The sequence below is a fragment of the Macrobrachium nipponense genome, chromosome 41 (genome assembly GCF_015104395.2).
Source record: "Macrobrachium nipponense isolate FS-2020 chromosome 41, ASM1510439v2, whole genome shotgun sequence".
In the NCBI taxonomy this organism is placed as follows: domain Eukaryota; kingdom Metazoa; phylum Arthropoda; class Malacostraca; order Decapoda; family Palaemonidae; genus Macrobrachium; species Macrobrachium nipponense.
Genome location: NC_061102.1, coordinates 26,584,663 through 26,606,345, shown reverse-complemented (window position 1 = coordinate 26,606,345; position 21,683 = coordinate 26,584,663). Strand labels below are relative to the sequence as shown.

The window sequence follows — 21,683 nt, the reverse complement described above, 5'->3', positions numbered from 1 at the left end:
GTATTTACTCAAGCTATAGCACAGCCTGACAAGAGACTTTCACCTTACTTGACCACATCCACTACTTTGAAGTCTAAAGGTGAGAAAAAATTGTCTAATCTCACCATCCCTTATATTCTGGGAGTAATTCACACTATATTCAACAACATGTTTGTGTTGAAAATGCACAGGTCAATCCTGACAAAGGCAGAAGAGAAAAGCAGATAAAGAAAAAAGATGACAACCCACTAACTAATTTACCATACAGCAACTAGGGGATTAGTTATAAGATACAGCTAGGCAGTTGCTTTGATACCATCCCCATCCAACAAGAATGAGCTAGGAATTGTGCAGGAGGAGGGGAAGGAGAGATTGTGCAATTCAAGACTAACTGAAGAAAGTTGTACCAGGCATGAGACTTAATCCAAAGGATTATGGTTCAGATTCATCTACCTAAGTAAGAGACACATTATGATGATTATCATTAAAGTTCTGATCTCCAGAAAGATGATGACTGGCTAATACCCTGATAGCCCCCTCTTTGTGGCTATCTACTTTCCTCCAGAAAATAAAGCAGCTAGGAAGTGATGAAGATAATACATTCAGGTCACAATGTACACTGTCTTTAACAAAACCTTCATTTTTCCCCAAAAACCCTATTTTACTTCTAGTCTTCTGTCAAGTTAGCTACTCTTCAAAATTAAACTTCGATCCTGAAAATGAAGTAACTAATGGGATATACTTTTATAAAACAAATGCTGGTCAATATCAGGATACACAAACTAAATCTTGTGTACAAATATATTTCTCCTCATCTAACAGTACAACACATAGACATATCTTCTATACATAGTGTATATTGTACAATATGGTGAATTACAAAACACTTCTCTTTACAGCTGCCCTTAAAATATATATTAATACAACTACTTCCTTTTATACAAGAATCACACCCTTGTTCCCTTTAATGTAAAAGGAAAAAGCAGTAGTGTGTAGATAAAATGTAAGTTCATATAATGATTTTTCCATGCTTCAAATATGTGTTCTGTCTCTGCTGCTTTTTCTACATAGACACAAAACTGCAATGCTTTTTGTTTTTGTTTAACAATATCTTGTATGTCTATAAAACTGTATACTTCTAATGAATATATACATGTAAACATACCTACTATATACAAAATATCTAATACAAAGCTAATTACTCAGGAAACAAAAACCATCAAATATTCTAAAAGCAAAATGAAAGTGTGATGTTTTGCAACAAAAACTTAAAGAAATTATAAGAATGCTATATAGCAACATTTGTAAATTTTTCCAAATGTCAGCAATTCACAAAAATGATTTCTTCATTAAATATTTCAGTCTTTCATAAATATAATCTATATTTAATTTATGTAAATAAGTATAAACATTACTGCTATAAAAACCTTAACTTGCATAAAGTTACTGCAAATTACTCTCAATGAATGAGTCAGACTAATATTGAGAGAGAGAGAGAGAGAGAGAGAGAGAGAGAGAGAGAGAGAGAGAGAGAGAGAGAGAGAGAGAGAGAGCACTACCTTCTTCCTATTGGACTGTATATACATTTTTTCATGAACCACTAATCCCAACTTTGTTATTTTACCTTGCATCTCTGCAATCTTCTCCTTTCTTAAATACTACATTTGTGGTACACCTAACTGCAGAAAGAGCAAGATAAATTTCATGAACATTTGCTCTAATTTCCATTAACCATAAATACTTCTATATGAGAAAGTTTGCAGGATATTCTACACATCTAAATTCACCGCTTCCACAAAGGTTTGTACACAAAACACTCACACTTTCACACACACAATATCTCTTTATCTAAAGTTTGGATGTTAATATGTGGATATAAAAGGACATATTGCAAAGCATTTATAACTTATCTAGCCATGAATGGTTATAGTTTGTAAAGTTGGAAGAAAAGGTTTTTAACAAGCAATCAATCACTTGTAATTTAGTGGGGTTTGTACATCTTTTTCTCAAAACCTAAAGACAAAACATTATTATTAAATTTTCAAGAAAAGTATGAAGTTTTGACACAATATTGTATTTAAAATAACAGAAGGTAATTCAGTAGACTTAGTACGATAGCTTAGTAAGACTGATAACACCATCACCTATTGAGACAATTTGTAAAAAGGGAATATGTAGTTATATCTGCCATGAACATTCCAGAAAATCAATATGCAATACTTAGGGAGGCAAATAATTAAAGAATAAAGTACAAGAGTTTGATATTACAATATACTACCCCAATAAGTTTATGTACATAAACTAAGTAATGGTGCATATCCTAAGTAGTTAGGATATAATATTGCCAAATTACTACCATATACACAAAATTTTCCCTGAATCAAGTTTATGAGGCTTAACACATTCTGTATTAAGTACCGTAATTACCTAATTGCACTTTTGATAACATCTATTACTGATAAAAACAAAATTGTTTTACCATAAAGCTAGTAATTCATTCCACCGCAGCAATCACAGTCTGCAATGATTCCAAACATTACAAAACTCAGTTTTTGGTTAACAGAAAAAGACGGTCACACTTTCATGACAATAGTGCTACCTGGACCCTCAGGCATCCATTTACCAACCGCTTTATACATGATTTAGACTAAGTGTGTAACAATGAGATAGTGAAGAGGCTGAGAGGTGGCAAACACAATTATGATTAGTATTGGGTTTTCATAAAAAACTAGTTTTATACAAAAACTTTTTTCATAAAACCCACATAAATCATATTTCTGTATACCCAAATATACTATGTAGTTAGGTAAGTAGAATGCAGTCCCTAGAAGTCCCATATTGTTTGCAAAGGGTTAATGAATCCAGGAGAGTTCTCAAAAACTATAATATGTCAGACATATTAGAAATTCAAAGATATTTACTCAAGGAGTTGAACCCAAGAGATCACAGCATGGCACCATACTTGGTTTAAACTCATGAGAAAATGCACTGAAGCAAATTTACAACCAAGACATAGGAGAGAGAAAATATGGATCACTACATCTCTAAAAATATTAACAGGTTATGAAGATGAGAAAGACAATAGTGCTTAAACATCCTCCTAATGTATGTTCAATTGAAACTCAAAGTACTAGCATCTTTGAACTGAATAAAATCATTATCAAGAGAAGAAAAGTGAATAGGCTCTCTCTCTTACCTGTCCTTCCTCATCTGCAACTTTGCAGAACATTCTTCAGTGTCCTTCATTGTCTATGACCAAGACCACACCTCTAATCACTTGCCTGATGTCTCCAATTGCATTCTTCAGGGGCAGGATAAGGAGGCCGAAGCTTAACAATCCACTTAGTCCAAGAAAGGCAGGAGTGTGATAGGGAGTCTCAGTTACATCCAGACCATAAACAGTCATACAAGGAACTGACCCCTGGCCGAACGTGTAGAATTATTCAAACAGCAGAAAGCAACATTAAGTTAACCGGGATTGGGATCATTCTTGATAAAAGGTTAACCAGGCAAGAGTTTTCCTTTACTTCAAAACTCTCATTAAAGCATACCTGATCAGCATCAAGTACAACTAAAACTCAGATAATATCCCAGGGGATGTTATCTGTATTGAGATCAAAGGAGCCAAGCAAAGGTACATAGATATTACACTTTACATACCCAAGGCAGACTGTATAAATTACCAATGAATGGCCATCCAAGGAACTATGTACTTCACTATCTCATCTCAATCATATTCAAGAAGACTGTCAAAGCAGAACATACCTGGGAGAAAATGATGACTCCTCATGGCAGTCTCCCATCTCTGATAATGCCTGACTTCTATTCCCTTAACTGAAGTCATCATGATGAAAACATCAAGACCAGAGGAATACCTGGGGTTACTGCAGCATGCAACTAACCAAGAGAAATCAATTTAGAAGCTGTAACTTAAACAAGGCTGGGTACAGAATCTTTCATGGATACCTACAGTTACAGGCAATACAAAAGTAGACTACTACATGCTGGCCATTTTTAATCTTAAAGAAGAGTCTTCAATCATGGACTACAGCTCAGTCAATGGTGCAACAGTGGCCACTGGAGCAGGAGCTATCACTGCAGTGAGAGATGTGCTTGTACTAACAGGAATGACCTCTGGTCATTGAGCAGTCACCAAGATAAAATCAATCAGTCAAATGAGCTGTCCTTGGGAGGTTAAATCTAGATAAACATAAACAGTTAGTCTTTTCAAAAGGCTTGGTCATGACCACAAGTGTTGTTACTGCTAATGCAAATGGGGTCAGTTTAGCAGCTGGAACAAGAACAGTCAACAGTACTGTAAAGGTCAAAGAAGATGAATGAACTCAAGTGACTGAGAAGACCTGTTCACTGAGCAGTACCCAGGAGGTTTGATGATCAAAATTCTATCTTCCATAGAACACTTACGTAGCAATTGCTAATGGTCATGATCCTGATGCCCACTAGCTCTTGGAGAATGATAACTCAGACTAAGCATGCCAACCCTCACGAGTCCCTAGGAGTAAAACAAAAACACATAATTGAACAGTTTTTAAGACTCAATCGAGATTGTAGGTAGTCTCTCTGAAGAGGTTTGGTCACCAATAACAAGGTTTCAAGCACAACAGCATGTAGAGTATGAAGGTAAATTCTAGCTTCTGCAATAATAGCAGTCAAGAAGGTATACATCAACTACTATGGTGTAGCAACACAAAACAGCTGAGACATGGCATTGAAGCCAGTTGAGCAAAAGTCTTTAAGTTCAACATCATATACTACCATCAAGGCAGAAGCATGAAAAAAAGAAGCTGAAGTCAACCCTTGATGGACATGATCTCAAAAGTGAGGTGGAGAGACTGATGATTAACATGTAGGTAATAGCAAAGTAGTTGGAGGTGAGTAGGCCATCCAGTCACAGGCAGTGAAGGAAAACACCAGGAAGGTTGGGGGGAAAGCCCAACAGCAAGATGGCAAACACGTACCATGGATGAAGAAAGTGTGTGGAGTTTGCAAGGCAAAGACATGGTTGGTAACCACATATCAAAGGGTAAATCAAGTAGTATGCAGTCGACATGGCCCATGGCACAATGCTGGGAAGATAAACAGGTAAGTGAACAGGCACCCAGGTGCTAAACTTGCATGACAAGCCATCAGAAAGAGGACTCCATAGTTATATAATTTAGGACTGATTGCCAGCAAAGCCAGTATGACAGCAGGAACAGGTTTCAACATTAATCCAAAACCCAACACCACCCTCTACAGCAAACCAATACAGTACACCTTGATGACATAAAGGGAGAACACACCTGTCCACAAAAAACAATGCAAGCAAGAGAGGGGACTGTCGAAAGCCAAGGAGAGAAAGGCCCTACCTGAATAACTTTGACAACATAGTTCCACAGTTTGGCTGTGTGGCAGAGCTAGTTCCAAGCACTAAGTAGCAAATTCAAATGGGCGCTTGTGTATGCGTTATTTGCACTGTTATATTCACGTTGAATTTGTGTCTTTAATAACTAGTCATATGGTTCCGAAGAAAGGTCCCTGTACTAGCACTGCTAGTATAATGAAGTGCCACTGGAAAATAAGGTGGCTATCATGAAGCACTATGAAAATTAACAAAAAGACTGCCACCATAGCTCATTCTCTTGACATGAGCTAGACAACAGTATCTCAATCATTCTAGATAATGATACGAAGATCGTCTATGTCAGAACACTCGTCCTTCACTGAACAAAAATGCAGAGCAATAATTTTCTTTGCTCTCTCTGCGTTACATTATACTCCATGCTACATTAACAAATTGTGTCATTTTACAACTGAAGAGTTAAACTTTGCCATGAATTGTTTAAAATTTTCAAAAAATAAGAAAACATCAATATTACAAGTAAAAGTTTGCTATAATGAAAAAATCTGTTACTTTAAAAAGAAAATTAAAGATAAATCAGAGAAAAGATATCCAATTTCTGTTTACACAGTATATAAATTATGATAAATTACCTTTTCAATGGCAAGAAATTTATTACTACTTGAGCTACATATGATGCTACAAACCACATTCATAAAAATGTAAAATATACTTGAGTGGCATAAGTTCACCAAGTGGAATAACCATCTATGTCACTTTTTTAAATAAGATAACAACCTGTTGCAGCTCAACAACCTTTCAACTTAGGAAGTAGTTAGTGAACAGATGACTGAGGGTACAGATAGCACTAGTGTTGCAACAGAGTGCTCTTCCTCTTTTGTGAACAAAAGACTGTTAGTCAGAAGATCATCATTGACTGCGAAGTGAGCATAATATGACTGATGGGGTTATTATGAACAAATGTACATATGTATATGTATATGAAGGTGGTGGTATTAAAATGATGATGATCTCAAGAGAAAAATTACCAAGCTCCAACTTCCAGTGAATTATTTCACTGTTTCTAAAAGCCAAGGAGCAACTTTGTTTCAGTTATAGATGATGATACTTTACACTATAAACATTGTAAACTTTCTATGAAAAATTGAAGTTTTTCAATGACTTTCTTATTACATATATAAACAATTATTATATTCTAATTTTTAACTTAGAATAAAGAGAGCTTTACAAATAGCAGGCCAAGTTCCTGCTAATGCATCTGCAATATGACCATTTACATGTCTACCCTCCATTTGCTATATGATCCAAGCCTAGCAAGTAAAGAAACTAACACACATGCGGTTACAATTTCTCTTCTTTTGTCAAAACCAATACATACTTCTAAATATTTTGATGTTCCTAAGGTTTCCATTCTACTAAGAAATGCTTTAAATTCACATGGAAAACTGTCCTGATATTGTGTGTGACACTTTTAAATTATGATTTGTACTTTTAACAGTAAAAGAATGAAATTCATACCTGTACAAATTGTATGTAAAGATCACATTCCCTATATGTGCACTTGAACCTTGTAGATGAATGGGCATTCCACTTTGATCACTGCATGAATCAATGTTATCTTGCATGAGCACCAAGTTACTAAAGCATCAAATCCCACATTCACTACAAATACAGGTATTCCTCAAAATACCCATTAGAAGCAACAAACATTTACCCATAAAATGAACCTATGTACTCAACAACAGCCACTTTCCTTAAATGATCCCTATCTCTTGAACAATTAAGAACGATTGATACTCTTCTTTTGTAATTGGGGTTTCTCTTCAAGTACCCATAATATCGCTTGAATGTTATAATTTCTTCCTCATTAGGCTGAGGTTCCACAGGTATGCGAACCCCTTTAATTTCTCTACAATAAATTCCATCTTTCATATCAACAAAATCAAGTTCTTCTCCATCACAAACAATGTAACGGTGGGTCTTGCATGAGGGCTTTGCTATCCATGGTCCACATTCATCTGTATAAGGGCACTTCTTACCACCAGTTTCAGTGACCAAGTTTGAATCTATATAACAGAGAAAGTATAGGTTTTCCTTTCTTCCTTTCAGAGCATCTGTACTAACAGGCTTCCCATGTAAGAAAAAACGATATATGGTATTACCATCAAGAAACCTACAATGATTTGGAACAACATACTTTGAAGAAATTGGTGGAAGGTCATTCTGAGTCACTGTTTCACTAGAGCAAATCATGTTTTTCCCATCACTACTACCTTCCTGAAAAATCTGATTGTTATCTTTATTTTGTACTTTTGATATTGACCTAATATATTCAACAACAGCTAAACTTTTCATATGAGACATTGAATCAGGACATTTTAAAACAGTGGAGATTCTTTTACGACAATCTGGATCGCCTTTCAGTGATGCTCGGTAGCGACTAAACACTATGATATTGTCATTTGTGGGCTGTGGATCAAGAGGGACATGTTCACCCTTACTTAAATTGCAATACACACCATCCACTAAACTCATAAAACATAGATGTCCATTGTCACGAATCAAATAATAATCAGTGTCACTAGATGGCCTCACAGACCAAATCCCATAGTCATCTGAATATCTACTCTTTTTACCATTAGCTTTACGAGTTATGTTCTGTCCATTGTCAATAAGGAAACATACATTTTCCTTTGCTCCTTGTGGCACAGAGTCCCCAACAGGACGCCTAAACAGCATGACATGGAAAACACCATCAGCACTAAGGAATCGTCCATTTTCTAAAGTAATTTCATCTGTTTTTACAGATTTTTCTGCATCAGATTTATCCATATCAAATGAATGAATATCAGGACTGCAAACAACAAATTCCTCTTTATTTTCACTTGTCTGATTCCACGACTGATTACCCGGCCTAGGATCCATAGCAGGAATTGGCCACTTTCCAAGATACTCAACTACCGCTAAATTTTTCAAATGAGCTAATGATTCTGGACACTTAGTTACAAGAGAAACTCTCTTACGATAACTAGCATCTTCTTTCAGGTTAACAAAATACTGTCTAAATGATATTAGATTGTCATCTGTAGGCTGAGGCACCAAAGGAATTCGGGCTCCTTCAACTATCTCAGAATAATGTCCATCTTTTATTTCAATATGGCACAGATGTTTTCCATTCCTAATAGCAAAATTAAGATATTTACTCTTTCCATTTACAGACCAATGGCCACAGTCATCCCAATATCTACTCCTTTTACCACTTGCTCTTCGATTTATGTTTTGCCCATTGTCCAGGAGAAAATAAACATCCTCTTTAATCCCAGCTGGAATGTCCTGGCCAATTGGCTCCTTTGTAAGCATCACATGAAAGATTTCAGCAGTGGCTAAAAAGCCTTCATTGCTCTCCATAAACCTACTCTCTGGACATGATGGATATTTTGGTGGCGTTAAGAATCCTGTACATTTTAATTTCACCTTGTCATTAACATTGTTTTTAGATGAAAGTGCAAGAGGATCTTCAGCTGGCTCACTCTCTGTGTGAAATAATCCAATGTATTCAATTACAGCTAAAGACTTCAAGTGGGCCAAAGAGTTCGGGCACTTGGCAACTGTAGAGACTCTCTTCCTGTATGTTGGACTCCTCTTCAGGGAAACATAGTAACGTTTGAAAGTAATCAACTCATCATCCGATGGTTGAGGGTCTAGAGGAACTTTAAGACCTTTCAATTCCTTACAATATAACCCTGCCTTTAGGTCAACATTATCAAGCTGTTCACCTCGTATGACATAATGGTGAGATTTGCACGAAGCATTGACAGACCAAGCGCCACAGTCATCTAAGTAACGGCACAATTTTCCCTTTCCTCGACGAGCCATGTTTATTTCATTATTTAAGAGAAAGTATACATTTTCCTTGGTGCCATCTGGCACACTTGTACCACTAGGATGTTTATGCAACATTACTTGAAATACCCTGAAGGCATCCATGAACCGTCCGTTTCCACGCATGGCCCCTTTGGGTAAAAGTATTGAGGGCTTAGTATCGAGGGGTGAACCTGAATTACCACCTGAGGAAGGGGTCATAAAGCCCTCCTCTCCAACCTCATCATCCACCTCTTCTTTAATGTTGACTTGTAGGTCATCACTCTGTTCAGCCATCTAGGCTCTTACCTATAAAGACATCAGGATCATTTAATAGAGGAGCTTTTCACCCATTACCATACAATACTTAAACTAAGCACATACAGGTAATGTGGCAATACATACATGAAAAGATTCAGCTATAAAGAATACCATAATATTTGACTACTCGAAAATGTTGCATACTGTTAAGCATATTACATTTGTAAGTACATACAGTGGTTCCCCCATATTTGCGGGGGATGCGTACCAGAGGCCCCCATGAACCCCGAATAGTTGGAACCCCTACAAAAATGCTTAAAACCTCCTATTTTGTTGGTTAAAACTCAAGAAAAACCCACTAAAAATTTTTAAGCCTGGTTTTTGTAATAGTTTTATCACAAAAAGTGCATTTCATGATGAAATTGACAAAAAACCGGAATTTGAGGATATTTCTCATATAAAACTACTACTGCGAATAGGCGAATTTTCCGCAAATAATGCGGGGAAATGTTCCCAAGAGAAATTCGCAAAGGAGTGAGTCCGCAAATCCAGAGAACGCGAATATGGGGGGTCCACTGTAATCAAAATCTAATATTAATCTATACAAAACTCTTCCACTTCTATAAGTATCATAAGAGTAACCATTAATTTATATGAATCTAGTATAGCCCTGGACTATAATACTATCTATGAAGCAAAAGGTTTTGTAAACTTTCTCATCCAATGAATTAAGTATTTAATTATTAATATCCCAAGCTACAGGCCATCAGCTACCCTTACTCATTATTTCAAGACAAGCTTCTTAATTAACTAAAGTGTACTGATTGAGATGTTTAAAAACCTGTTCCTAAAGTCATCTACCTTGTAGCAACTAGAATATCCTAGTAGTTAACATATTCATTAAAATATTAAAACTTTTGTCATAACCTAAAAGACGACAAAGATCTTATAAAGCAAATGTCTTACAGCATGGTAATTAATCAAGTGGTGCTGGTGCAGTTATTGAGAAGTATGATGTTTATGCAATGTGTTGAAAAAAAATTCTTGAACACTGTTTAGTATTATACAACTGGTACATATTTACATGTACTAATTCTATCTGCTGAAGGCAGAGATTGGCATATAGTGGAGCATCTAAAAGCAAGATAAATGCATTGCTGAGTGATTTAAAATGAGCTACATCATATTACTTCTGCATCTTATTTTCCTTCTGATAAAATGAAATTAACCCATGGGGATAACAGGCAATCTTCCACATTCATATGAGTTGTTTCAACACAAACCCATTATTTTACTCCAGCTTAATCTGTGGCAGTAGACATCCAAACACAACAAGGCCCCGTTCTCACCTATCTGAGTAAATATCCAGATCCCTGAGTGACGAAGGAGGTGGAACTAACTGATCATTCTTCATCTTTTGTAAGAAAAATACCTTCAGTCCCATTTGCCAGACATGCTTGGTCTAAAATTTCACTGGATCGTTTAATAATCAAATCATCTCAACATTTAAAATTTTTCCATATTTATGCTTCCACAATATTGTTGGTGGCAGCTACCTTTATTTTCTCCAGCTCTGTCCCATTTGTATATCTATGTGTATTCAATACCTGAAAACCCTTGTAAGCACCAGAATCTATCAGCAGTTATGGTAAGTATTTGATTTTCTTTAGAAATTCCTTAGCAATTGTAATGATAAACATAAGCCACCTTTGTTTTTATCTTCAGCCTTTTGTCTTTAGTTATAGATACTGTTAGAATTACTGTGAAGGGTTTGATTCATAAATAAAGTTTCCTACTTAGCAAAGTTAAGCTAGTGTTAGCATTGCTATTACTAATGGCCTTCCAGCGGACTAAAATGGGGAACTTTCAGTTACCAATTTCCTACCCTACACAATCTGATGGCAGATAGTTTGTATAAACTTATTTACAAGATTTGACATCTGATTTAAGCTTCAATTCTGGATGTGGATGAGCAAAACCCCATTGTTTTTGGTGAAGCAAATCATCATTGTCACAGCTACATACAAACAGGAATATCTATCAAACCATCAATCCATTCCCATCCCTTGCCCCTGATCATGTACACAAGTCTGAAGCTGGCATTAGCCTTCATAATGAGAGCTAATGGATGGAGAATGCTATTTCAGTCATTGAGCTTGCTGAAAAGATGGATGCTCCTCCTAGTGGCATTTCTAGAGTACCTGTACTCTTCTACACGCCTGCTTGTGACACCAGGGATTAGCGCTTCTGTTAGTATTTCACCTACTACGTAATGTGATACGAATTTCCTAAAGAATTTATTGATATAAATAAAGATTGATTGGGGTCAAACATCTAGGCCAATTTCTACCTCCAATCCATTTACACGTAAAATTAAGTAGGTATCCAATCATCTGCAAAGCAGTCCCGGGTTATTGGTGGGGGGTCCGTTCCGACGGCTTGATAAGCAAAAATCGCCGATAACCGAAAATCAGTGATTTTGGCAATTATCAGCACCGATAACTGGATTTTAGCATCAATAACCAGTTAATGGCACCTGTGTTAGGTATGTATCAGCCCCAATGCTCTATTATCGGTGCATTTCGATGCTAGACAAGCACCATAAAACTGGATCACTGATAACCGGGGACTGCCTGTATTTGATCAAGTCTATTGCTATACGTATTATTTCCCAAGCCTGCTGCTTCATCGAATCCTATGACACAGCTCATGCATTGAGAAGTAAGTCAAAGATACACAAGTGCCCCTACCCCACAAGGATTGACCTCATACATCTAAATCATCTCAAAAACCCTTTACCATTTCATTCTCTCCTCTCAGGTCATTTGCAGACTTAACAAGCTCACACCGACTCCAACTTCCAGGTCCAACAATCAGGGATCGTTGGATTGCATTCCTTACTACATGTCTAACATCAGTACTAATTCTTGCAGCTTTGGTTCTCCTGCGAGAGCCTCTTCATGCTAGTTGAGTGCCCACTTGCAGTGTTTTTCTTAACAACCCTTCACCTTCAGTTCAGGCTTTTATAAGCTCACAATTCAGATATAAGTCACAACCAGGTGAGGTTTCAAGCACAAAAGGACAGTGCTAAGTTTCCTGAGTTAGCAGCACCAATGAATCTGATGAGTTTTGAGCAAGGCTCCAATTACCCATGAAGGCAGGTTTGAACTGCTCACCCCTTACTATCCCAGTCTTTGTCAAGGGTCGAGTGTAAAAGTACAAGTCTGCTGTTGGGAAAAGGCAAAGAGATGATTAATGCACTTTAGCTACTCTTTAGAGAATGATGTCGGATCCTTCTGTCTAATGATTCTCTTTCTAGCTCTGAGGAACAACAACCTTTCATGTCACATTCATTTTGTCATTCTACTAGAGACAGTACATACTCATTCTCCAACTACAGATTTACACATAATTACTTTTTAAGAAGATAAACTACAGGTTCATACCTCCTAATTTCTTGCTTCCTATTGAAAGACTGAGAAAATTTTAGGTTTGGACCAATTCTCACAAGCCCATACAGTTCCTCCAATACATAACTGAACCTTTACCTTGATGTGTCTCTATCTCTTTTCTCGGGCCACTTGCAATGTTGGTGCCTGTGGATGTAAGCCTTAACGAAAAGTTTCTAAAGGAGAGGGCAGTATGTAGCTATAAACTGGCAAGATTGTATCCTTGGAGCTACTATCAAGCTACCCGACAATATGAAGAATCTTGATAATTCAACCAGGGACAGGAAGCTGGTAGCTTTCCTTGGCAGAGCTTCCATCATGAATATTACTATACATATACTGATCTATTCTTTGGGTAATACCATTTTCCCAAAAATTACTTGTACTGCCTTAAGCAATACGTTAAACCTTCTGAATTACCTACTTTACTGCCATTATCAGGAAAATTTGGAGGCTCCAAGTGCAAACAAAGGTGGGAGCTACTCTTTTTCTTGTTGCTGAACATGCCTAGATAATGGGTGTGTGTACATTTGAAACTATTGTAAAGCGATGAATTTATATGTTAAAAAAAAATAATGTATTTGATAAAATTTCATATACAAACCATTACTTAATGAGAAATTGGCCTTCCTTAAAACCTTCGTGGCTCTGATTGGTTCAAACTATATGGATATTAACCACTGTCCCCTACAAGGATGCTCGGGGACTTGGTTGCATACTCAATTGAACATAAGCGTGGGACTTCTGCTTCAGGATGTATTTGTAAATGATCTTCACCATAGATTACGCTAGCACGAAGTAACAGGTTTTTTTACATAGAAAAACTTATTTCATTTTTAGAAATTAGATTTCTTTTGTCAGGATATATGAAATTCTTAAAAACATCTTTTTTCCTTGTACAAACTCATTCAATGTATTCATGGCCTATTTGCATGTCTGTGTGAATTCCATACACTTTCCTAGAGAACAGAAGAGGAAAGGCAGCACTGTCTACATACAGATACAACAACACATGCTCCACAGGTAGCACAGACCCAGAATTGCAGAACAGCTCACTGACTGTCTACTTCGAACCTACTCCAAACTGAGTGGAAATTTAGGAAGACACGTAATGTAAAAGTAATGGGTCTATATAGAAAAATGTTATTTTCAAAATAAAATTAAGTTTCATATATATATATCTACCAAGTAATAACTACATAGCTAATGTTTCAACTCAAGCGGCAGCTTAAATTTTGAAATTCGTGAAAGTGCTTCTATTATTTTACTGTAGGAGACTAACCCCACCCACTTTCAGGAAAGAATGGAGGGCTCCAATTTTGTAATTACTTGGTAAATGCATATATAAAACTTAATATTATTATGAAAAATATTTTCATTTAAGTAACTTACCAAACATTTACATAGCTGAATCCCATATTGATAAGAGGTGGGATGCATGGACATATTCTACTCCATAACATTCAGTAATGGTAATGAATTTAAAATTAAAAAGTTGCTAGTATTGGTAAAATGATTCTTGTAACCTTACCTGGTAAGAGAGCTACAACAGTTAGAGACGTACTGCTCTGGTTGGTGCTCATCTTAACCAGTAAGGCATGGCAGTATAGCCATGGAGCAGCTCTACTTAAGTGGGAGCTTTGCAGCAAAGTTGTATTCCAAAGGCTAGCAAAGCATCAAGGGAAGGTTTGCAGCCAAGGGAGTTTTTCAATGGCTAGCAAAGCTTCAAAAAGTGCACTTACCCTGGGCGCAGTACCACAACAGAACAACCAGACAATGCAGTCACCTACACAAAATTAAAAACCACTACTCATCCACTAAAAAACTTAGCAGGTACTCCAGGTCCACAATACCCTCAGACTCCCCAGGACTCAACACCCTGTACCAAGGTGAAGATTTACAGAATAGGATGAATAATTCCTATGCTTCATCACCCAAGGTACTGCAGTTTTCGAACACTGTCTCCACTTCGTGTAAATAATGTTTTGCAAATATTGATTTACACTACCAATAAGTGGACTGTAGAATCGCAGAGATAGTTATGTTTAAAAGTCAATGAGGTAGCAGGCGGCACTACCTAATGGGGTTGAACCTTAAAAGCGGGTAAAAAAAGTCTAGTGTGGCTCAGAGATAAAGACTCTTAAAGAGAATGAAAATGACCATGCATTCTGGAATAACGGTCAGGCAGGATTTTTTACAGAACACCAGAGGTTGCTATAGGGGCCTCTGATCCTCAGTCCTATTCAGGTAATACCTCAAAGCCCTTACAGGGCAAATATTTTCTGAGCCAAGAATCTCTAGACCACATCCTCTTGAAAGAATCCAACTCTCTTATCCATGGCCTGCAGCTCGCTGACTCTTTTGGCCATAGCCAAAGCAAAAAGGAAGAAAGTTTTCCTCGTTAAGTCTCTAAAAGATGGAGCAAAGAAGCTGAAATGGAAGGCCTGAAAGCCACTTAAGGATTATGTCCAGGTTCCAGGCGAGTCTGTCTTCCTCTTGTTAATTGTGTTGAAGGACTTAATTAAATTGCTATCCTGATTAGACGACAGATCCAGGCCTGTTTGTCTAAAAACTGAGCCCATCATGGCTCTGTATCCTTTGACAGTAGAAGACAAACCTCAGGAAGTCCTTAAAAAAGTAAAAAATCTGCAATCTGCATTACAATGGTTTGAGTGGAAGAGATGTTGTCTGTTGCACCAGCTGTGGAATACAGCCCACTTGGCCTGGGAGACCCTACCAGAAGACTGAAGTCTTCTCTTTGCAATCACCTCTGCAGCTGGTCTTGAAAAACCTTCGCTCTGACAAGTCCCCTGACAGTCTGCAACCTGTCAGAGCAAGAGTGAATAGTCCTTGGTGGAATTGTCAGAAATGAGCCTGTCTGAGAAGGCTTGGTCTCTGTGGGAAGAGTCTTGGAAAGTCTACTAGAAGCCTGAGGAGGTCTGAGAACCACTAATTCTGGGGCCAGAGTGGAGCCACTAGGGTCACTGAAGTATTATGATGGACCACAAAACTTGTTTAAAACTTCCCTGACTTTGCTGTATGGCACGAAGGCATAAAGGTCTACGTTTGATCAGTTCTGGAGCATGGCACCCGTCGCCCATGCCAATGGGTCTGGGGCTGGAGAGCAAAACATCAGGAGACGGTGGCTCCTCGATGTTGCAAACAGGTCTGTGAATGGTTTTCCTCAGTTTCCACAGGTCGGTGCATACCTGTGGATCTAGAGTCCACTCCATGGGAGGGACCTGTCTGCAACGACTTAACTTGTCTGCTAGGATATTCAACTTGCCCCGAATAAATCTCATCACTATCTTGGTATGACTTTACTTCGCCCAAAGGAGGAGGTCCTTTGTTGCTTCACAGAGGGAGGAGTGAGTGCCTCCCTGATTCTTGATGTACAACAGAGCGGTGGTGTTGTTCAATGGGACCTCTATGTCTTGTTGAAAGTCTCCTTTGCGAACGACTGAAAGCCTAAATGTATTGTCTTCAATTCCCTTATGTTGAAGTGAAGTTTTTTCTCCTCTGGGGACCAAATCCTGTTAACTTCCATGTCTTCTAGAAGAGCTCCCCAACCCAAATCTCATGTGTTTGAGCGTACAAGGCTAGGCTAGGGTTCAAAGGTAGGAGTGACTTCCCTTCTAGAAGTCTTCTTTCTGATAGCCACCACCGCAGGTCCTTCTTGATTACCAGAGTTATTGGAAATATGAACGAATCTGGGTGTGTTTTCCTGTTCCAACTGGCCTTCAGGAAGAAATGGCTGAACAGGATGGGAGCGAGAGAGAAAACTGTGAACCGTCTAATGGCATGAATTAACTCCTTTGAGGGACTGAAATGCCTGAAAACTCAATAGAGAATTACTTGAGTCAAAATCAGTAATGACTTTTGCAAGTTGACAATTAAATCCAACTTCAGGGTGAGGAGGAGAGTCTTCCATAGGTCATCCATGCACTTTTTACAACACAGGAAAATATCAATACTAGTACGTATACGTAGAATGCATGTCCGGTGCATTATAGTATGTGCAGAATGATGCCTTAGGCCAAAGAAAACTTGTGTCTAAATGATAAGGGATACTTTAGAGTAAAAGTTGTAAGATGGTCCTTAATTTTGCAACACGAGTTGGAAATATTAGGGTGCTCTGGTATGATAGTTTGAGGTATAGTTTGGTTTGAACTGTCAAATTTGGCAATGAACTTTTAAAATAGGCAGTTATAAGCATTTTGGGGGTGTATATAGCCTATCAAGAGTAAATTAATAGTGAAATGTTACAATAGGCAGTTATATTTTAGTTTAAGGGGGACAAGGTATTTGACAGTTATAAGCCAGTTATACCCATTTTTAGAGGGGATTTTTGCATTTCCACAGATTTTGCATTTTCGCGGTAGGTTCTGGAACCTATTTCCGCATCAAAATTGGGGGGCACTGTACATTTCAAGTGAAAAATAAGCTAGGTACAGGCAGTCTCCTGTTATCATAAGGGGTTCCATTCAGACAGCTTGATGATAAGCAAAAATCTCTGATAACTGAAAATTGACAACTTTTGGCACTTATCGGCACCAATAACTGGTGAATGCCATCTTTGTTAGGTATGTATTGGCACCAATACTCTACTATCGGCGCCGATAACCGGAAATCACCACATTTCAGCGCCAAAATTAGCTCATTTTCAGCAATTTTTGGTGCTAGACAAGCCCCATAAAACCCGATCGCAGATAACGAGACCGCCAATAACCAGAGACTGCCTGTATTTATCTATAAAAATATGAAGGTCTGCATAATTTCCTGTTTATATTGTTTATGTTTTAAAGGTAATTGCCTATCATTTTCAATAATAAATTATGTCTCAGTGCTTCAATTTTCTGAGCGTTCAACCAATTCACATAACAGTCTGTTCACTTGGTTACCTTACTGGGAGGTGGGTTAGGTTTATAGGACTCAAGTCAATCATTGGGTGTCTAAACATTCCAAGAAGGGGAAACATTATACATTCAGCTTTTCCATATAAGCTTTTATGGGACTTTTCTAGTACATGGCTCTCACAGAGGAAAGTGGATGGCTTTTGTCTGGTCTGTGGGTTTTCGTGGCAAAGAGCATGAGACAAAAAGATTTCCTGTCATTCCAACAAGAAACAACAAAGAATTGTTGATACTCTTGTGGCACTGATAATAATAAAGTTTTATTAAAAATGGATGCAACATTCACAACATATGGACAACCTACAAAGATTTGGCTAACAAGGGGTACAAGTGCAACTCAGTCCTAATCCTTCACAGAGCGTTCTAAAATGCTTTCTCCATGGGAAAGAAAATTATTTTATAAAATATCAGTCATCATTTCTACATCTACCATATTCTGTTAACATTTTTTCTAAATTACACATTTTAGGAGTTACAATTATAATTTTTAATATATATTCACCAAGTAACATGGAAGGAGCAACTTCACAGTTGCCTGCTCAAAACCATCAAGTCATCTTCATATCCAAGTAAGGGAGGAGGATAAGACGGCTCCCCACTAGATGAACCAAAGCCTTTGACCTCCCAAATTTCAGGTAAATGTAAATCTAGCTTTACTAAATCAAATAGGGTATATAGTATATAAGCAAATGCATAATTGGTAGTGCAATAATTTGTATGGCCTTCTAGATCAGGTTTGACAGACAGGGTCTACCTCGATTAGGTTATGTGACGTAGTCTTAGGTTAGGATGCACCCCTGTATCTCACTGGGAGACTTAAGGTGCTCTTGGATAGGTTAGATTAGGGTGGGTCTGTCCCCAGACAGGTAAGAAACAGGCTCCTTCATTTAGATTAGGTTGGAGATAACTAGGTACCTAGTTACCCAGATTGACCTGCCTTATACATTTGATGATTATACATGTGCATGAACTATTTTTATTACTAATTATTCTACCTAGGTATATTACAATTCTGCATTTCTACCTTTCTAGCTCAGAAGGAAAAATGCAAACCAAATGGTCTGCACCAACAACACTAGCCTATGGTCAGAGATGCAAAACACATAAGATAACCATTCATACAATTATATGGTTCAAGCAGGTATTTAGCAGCGAATTAAAGTGTCACAGTGGGTTATTATACTATCATTTAGGCTACCTGGGTTAACTGTACTGTCCTCATTCTATTCTGTAGCAACTAGCATACCGACTGACAACTCGTAATAATAAGCCTAGACTGCATACCACTAAGCAGATTATTTTAAATTCACAGTATCCTACGAAATCTAAATATAGCTGGGGGCGGCAAAAGCCCTTCGAGCAGGTCCTAGGACTGGTCAGCAGCAGGCCTACCGAAGCAACGGCAAGCTTCGGCAAAATTAAAACAATATACTTTATCTAAACATTTTAAACATAAACTTAGGCCTAAATCCCTTTACCTGAGCACTACACTTACCTAGATATCACGCAGAAAGGATTCCTGGTCACTAACGATAGAAACTCATTCGAAGATACTCTTATGACAGGTGTACTGTATAGGTATTGCAATTGTGTTGGTAGCTGACAGGCCAAATCCAGATGTAAACAATGCTTAACCCAGTAAAATGGTTTGCTTCCCATTGGCTGAAAAAATCAGGGGCCCCTTAGCCACTGACCAATGGCGCTCAAGTTTTTAAAGAGGGTTTCATCTTCAGCCAATTAAAAGAGAGATTTTCAAAGCGGTTCACTGTGAATGTAAACAAATAAAACTCATATTTAAAGGGGAGCTATATGTTTCACACTAATCGGATGACATTTTTGAGGTTTTAGTGTTGTTGGAATAAAACCTTCGTCGCGAAGCTTCAGTATGAATTTATTTAATGTTTGGCTGTTTTTATTTTTTACTTTCAATAGCTATGAATATTACTTTATGTAAATTTGATGTAATTTTTACGAAAGGTGAGAGCAATCCATGAGGGAGCCATATACATTGCCCGAAGTGTCACTTTCTTCTGGTAGTCTTCATGACCAAAACAATTTGCTGCTCACATACATTCGATGATTTGCATGACAGTCAAGAGCAAATATGGCAGGAAACATGATGAAAATAAGAGTTCAACTTATTTCTTTAGCTTATCTACCACAGTTACCATTTACAACCAATACGTCAAGGGATTAGTTTTAATAAATGATCGCTATTTTAAAGAATCATGCATCAAAAATAAAACAAGATGCTCTTATCCGAGGTATCGCTTCTCATAACTTCTTGAGGGATATAATGCTAAAAGCGTTTAGTGTTTTTTCAATTGTTTGTTTTATCGTTCATGTCTGGTCTTAGTAATAGATATTGTCAGATTTATTTTATTTCGCCCATGCTAAATGAAAACTAAACATTTCCAAAGGAAATAAACAGGGAACTAAGTGTGTGGCAGAGGTAGGTACGAGTATTTAAAAAACAGCGTGTCAGATTTTTCTACTTCGATTTAGTGTAACACATGAGTCTTGTGCATTCCATTCACATTTCTTACGTTACCTGAAGTGGCCTCTTATTTACGACCTTTGAAACTTTTCAATTTTAGAGAGAGAGAGAGAGATGTGGGGGGGGGGGGGGGGAGGACTCTTTACATGTCTTAGTTTTGTCTAGGCCCAACCTGTTACATATTCCTGTGCATTGCATTTAAATTCCAGAGGATGGTTGGGGAAAGAATGACAAGTTTTCAGGAAATTTTCATTTTGTGCCCCGTAATAAATAAAATAACTTTTATAAATTAATGAGGGTCTGTTCTCGTAAAAATCTCAATCCAAAAAGCAACTTCAATTGGCAGCCAGGCAGATTACTGTGGTAAATCCATGACTAAAGAGATTCGGTGTTCAGTTGCCATGCAAGCTTATAACTGATTTTTCCCAGTTGAAGTAATTATTTACAACATTTATTATTTGAATTCCCTTCTAGTTGATGAACAATTTCCCGAATTGGTTTTAAAAATCCTCACACTAATTATCTTCTCAATATAATTCGCTGACTTGATTTCAGGATAGATCTGACAGATTGCGTTTGTTTTCAAACTATTTTAATAGCGTCTAGTTAGATTAATCTGGTCTTCTACCAGCTGGGGTTCCAGCTGCTTCCGAAGGCAATTGGTAGATCATTCTAATTCTTTCAAAATCACGCACATAAAATTATGTTGATATCGAATATTTATGTAACAATATGAGGAAATGTACGGAAAGTATATAATTCGATTTGGTGTCTGGAACTCGAGTATAACCTTTTCGGCGATCTTGTATAGAGATGTTTATAATACTTGAGGTACAATAGAGCACATTGGCAAATTGACTTTTCTTTCAGTTATACTACAATCCTTTGGTTCTGGAAAATATCCGTTCTATAAAAAATTGACTTGAAAATCATACTTAATTACATAAAAAGTGAAGGCCTTTTTTCCAAAATGGGTAAAAGATTACTTAGCAGTATCCATAAAATTAAACATTTTACGCTGAATTTCTATCAGCATCCATAAAATATAAATACTACAATTCAGTCATTCAAAAATTTCACAGATGATTTCTACCTTGAGTATTGGTTCCAGCTCATGAAACTTCTTAAAATAATTATAATGAATCAAAGCGTCTCTGGAGCTACACCTGGCAATTTTCGTCATGAACGTTCATACAAGGAATAAAAAGTCTTCTGTTCTATTTCGCGTAATATAGAGCTGATGAAAATCCTGATAAGATCGTTGCCCACCAATCTCTCCTGTTCTTTTTTCTTTTCACGCATCTTGAATAATTGCATAAATATGATTGGAAGAATTAAAACAAAGCGTAAAATATTTATTT

The 21,683-nt window shown here is 37.3% G+C and overlaps 2 protein-coding genes across 2 annotated transcripts in view; both read right to left on the bottom strand.

The window, feature by feature from the left end:
• Positions 1-745: 745 nt before the first annotated feature.
• Positions 746-19,587, bottom strand: LOC135212631 (uncharacterized). Its single transcript, XM_064246223.1, has 2 exons — positions 19,321-19,587; positions 746-9,511 (listed from the first exon to the last, which is right to left on the bottom strand). Exon 2 carries the CDS (start codon positions 9,497-9,499, stop codon positions 7,052-7,054), a length of 2,448 nt encoding a protein of 815 aa, XP_064102293.1. The 5' UTR covers positions 9,500-9,511; positions 19,321-19,587; the 3' UTR covers positions 746-7,051.
• Positions 19,588-21,663: 2,076 nt separating this feature from the next.
• LOC135212888 (uncharacterized) overlaps positions 21,664-21,683 on the bottom strand; it is a 2,084-nt gene continuing 2,064 nt past the window's right edge. Inside the window, exon 1 of the mRNA XM_064246644.1 lies at positions 21,664-21,683. This exon is cut by the window's right edge and continues 2,064 nt beyond it. The gene's annotated coding sequence lies outside the window, so the exon portion shown is untranslated.

Bases quoted from the DNA above. Each gene is read 5' to 3' on its own strand.
- LOC135212631 (XM_064246223.1), bottom strand. From the start codon at position 9,499: ATGGCTGAACAGAGTGATGACCTACAAGTCAACATTAAAGAAGAGGTG.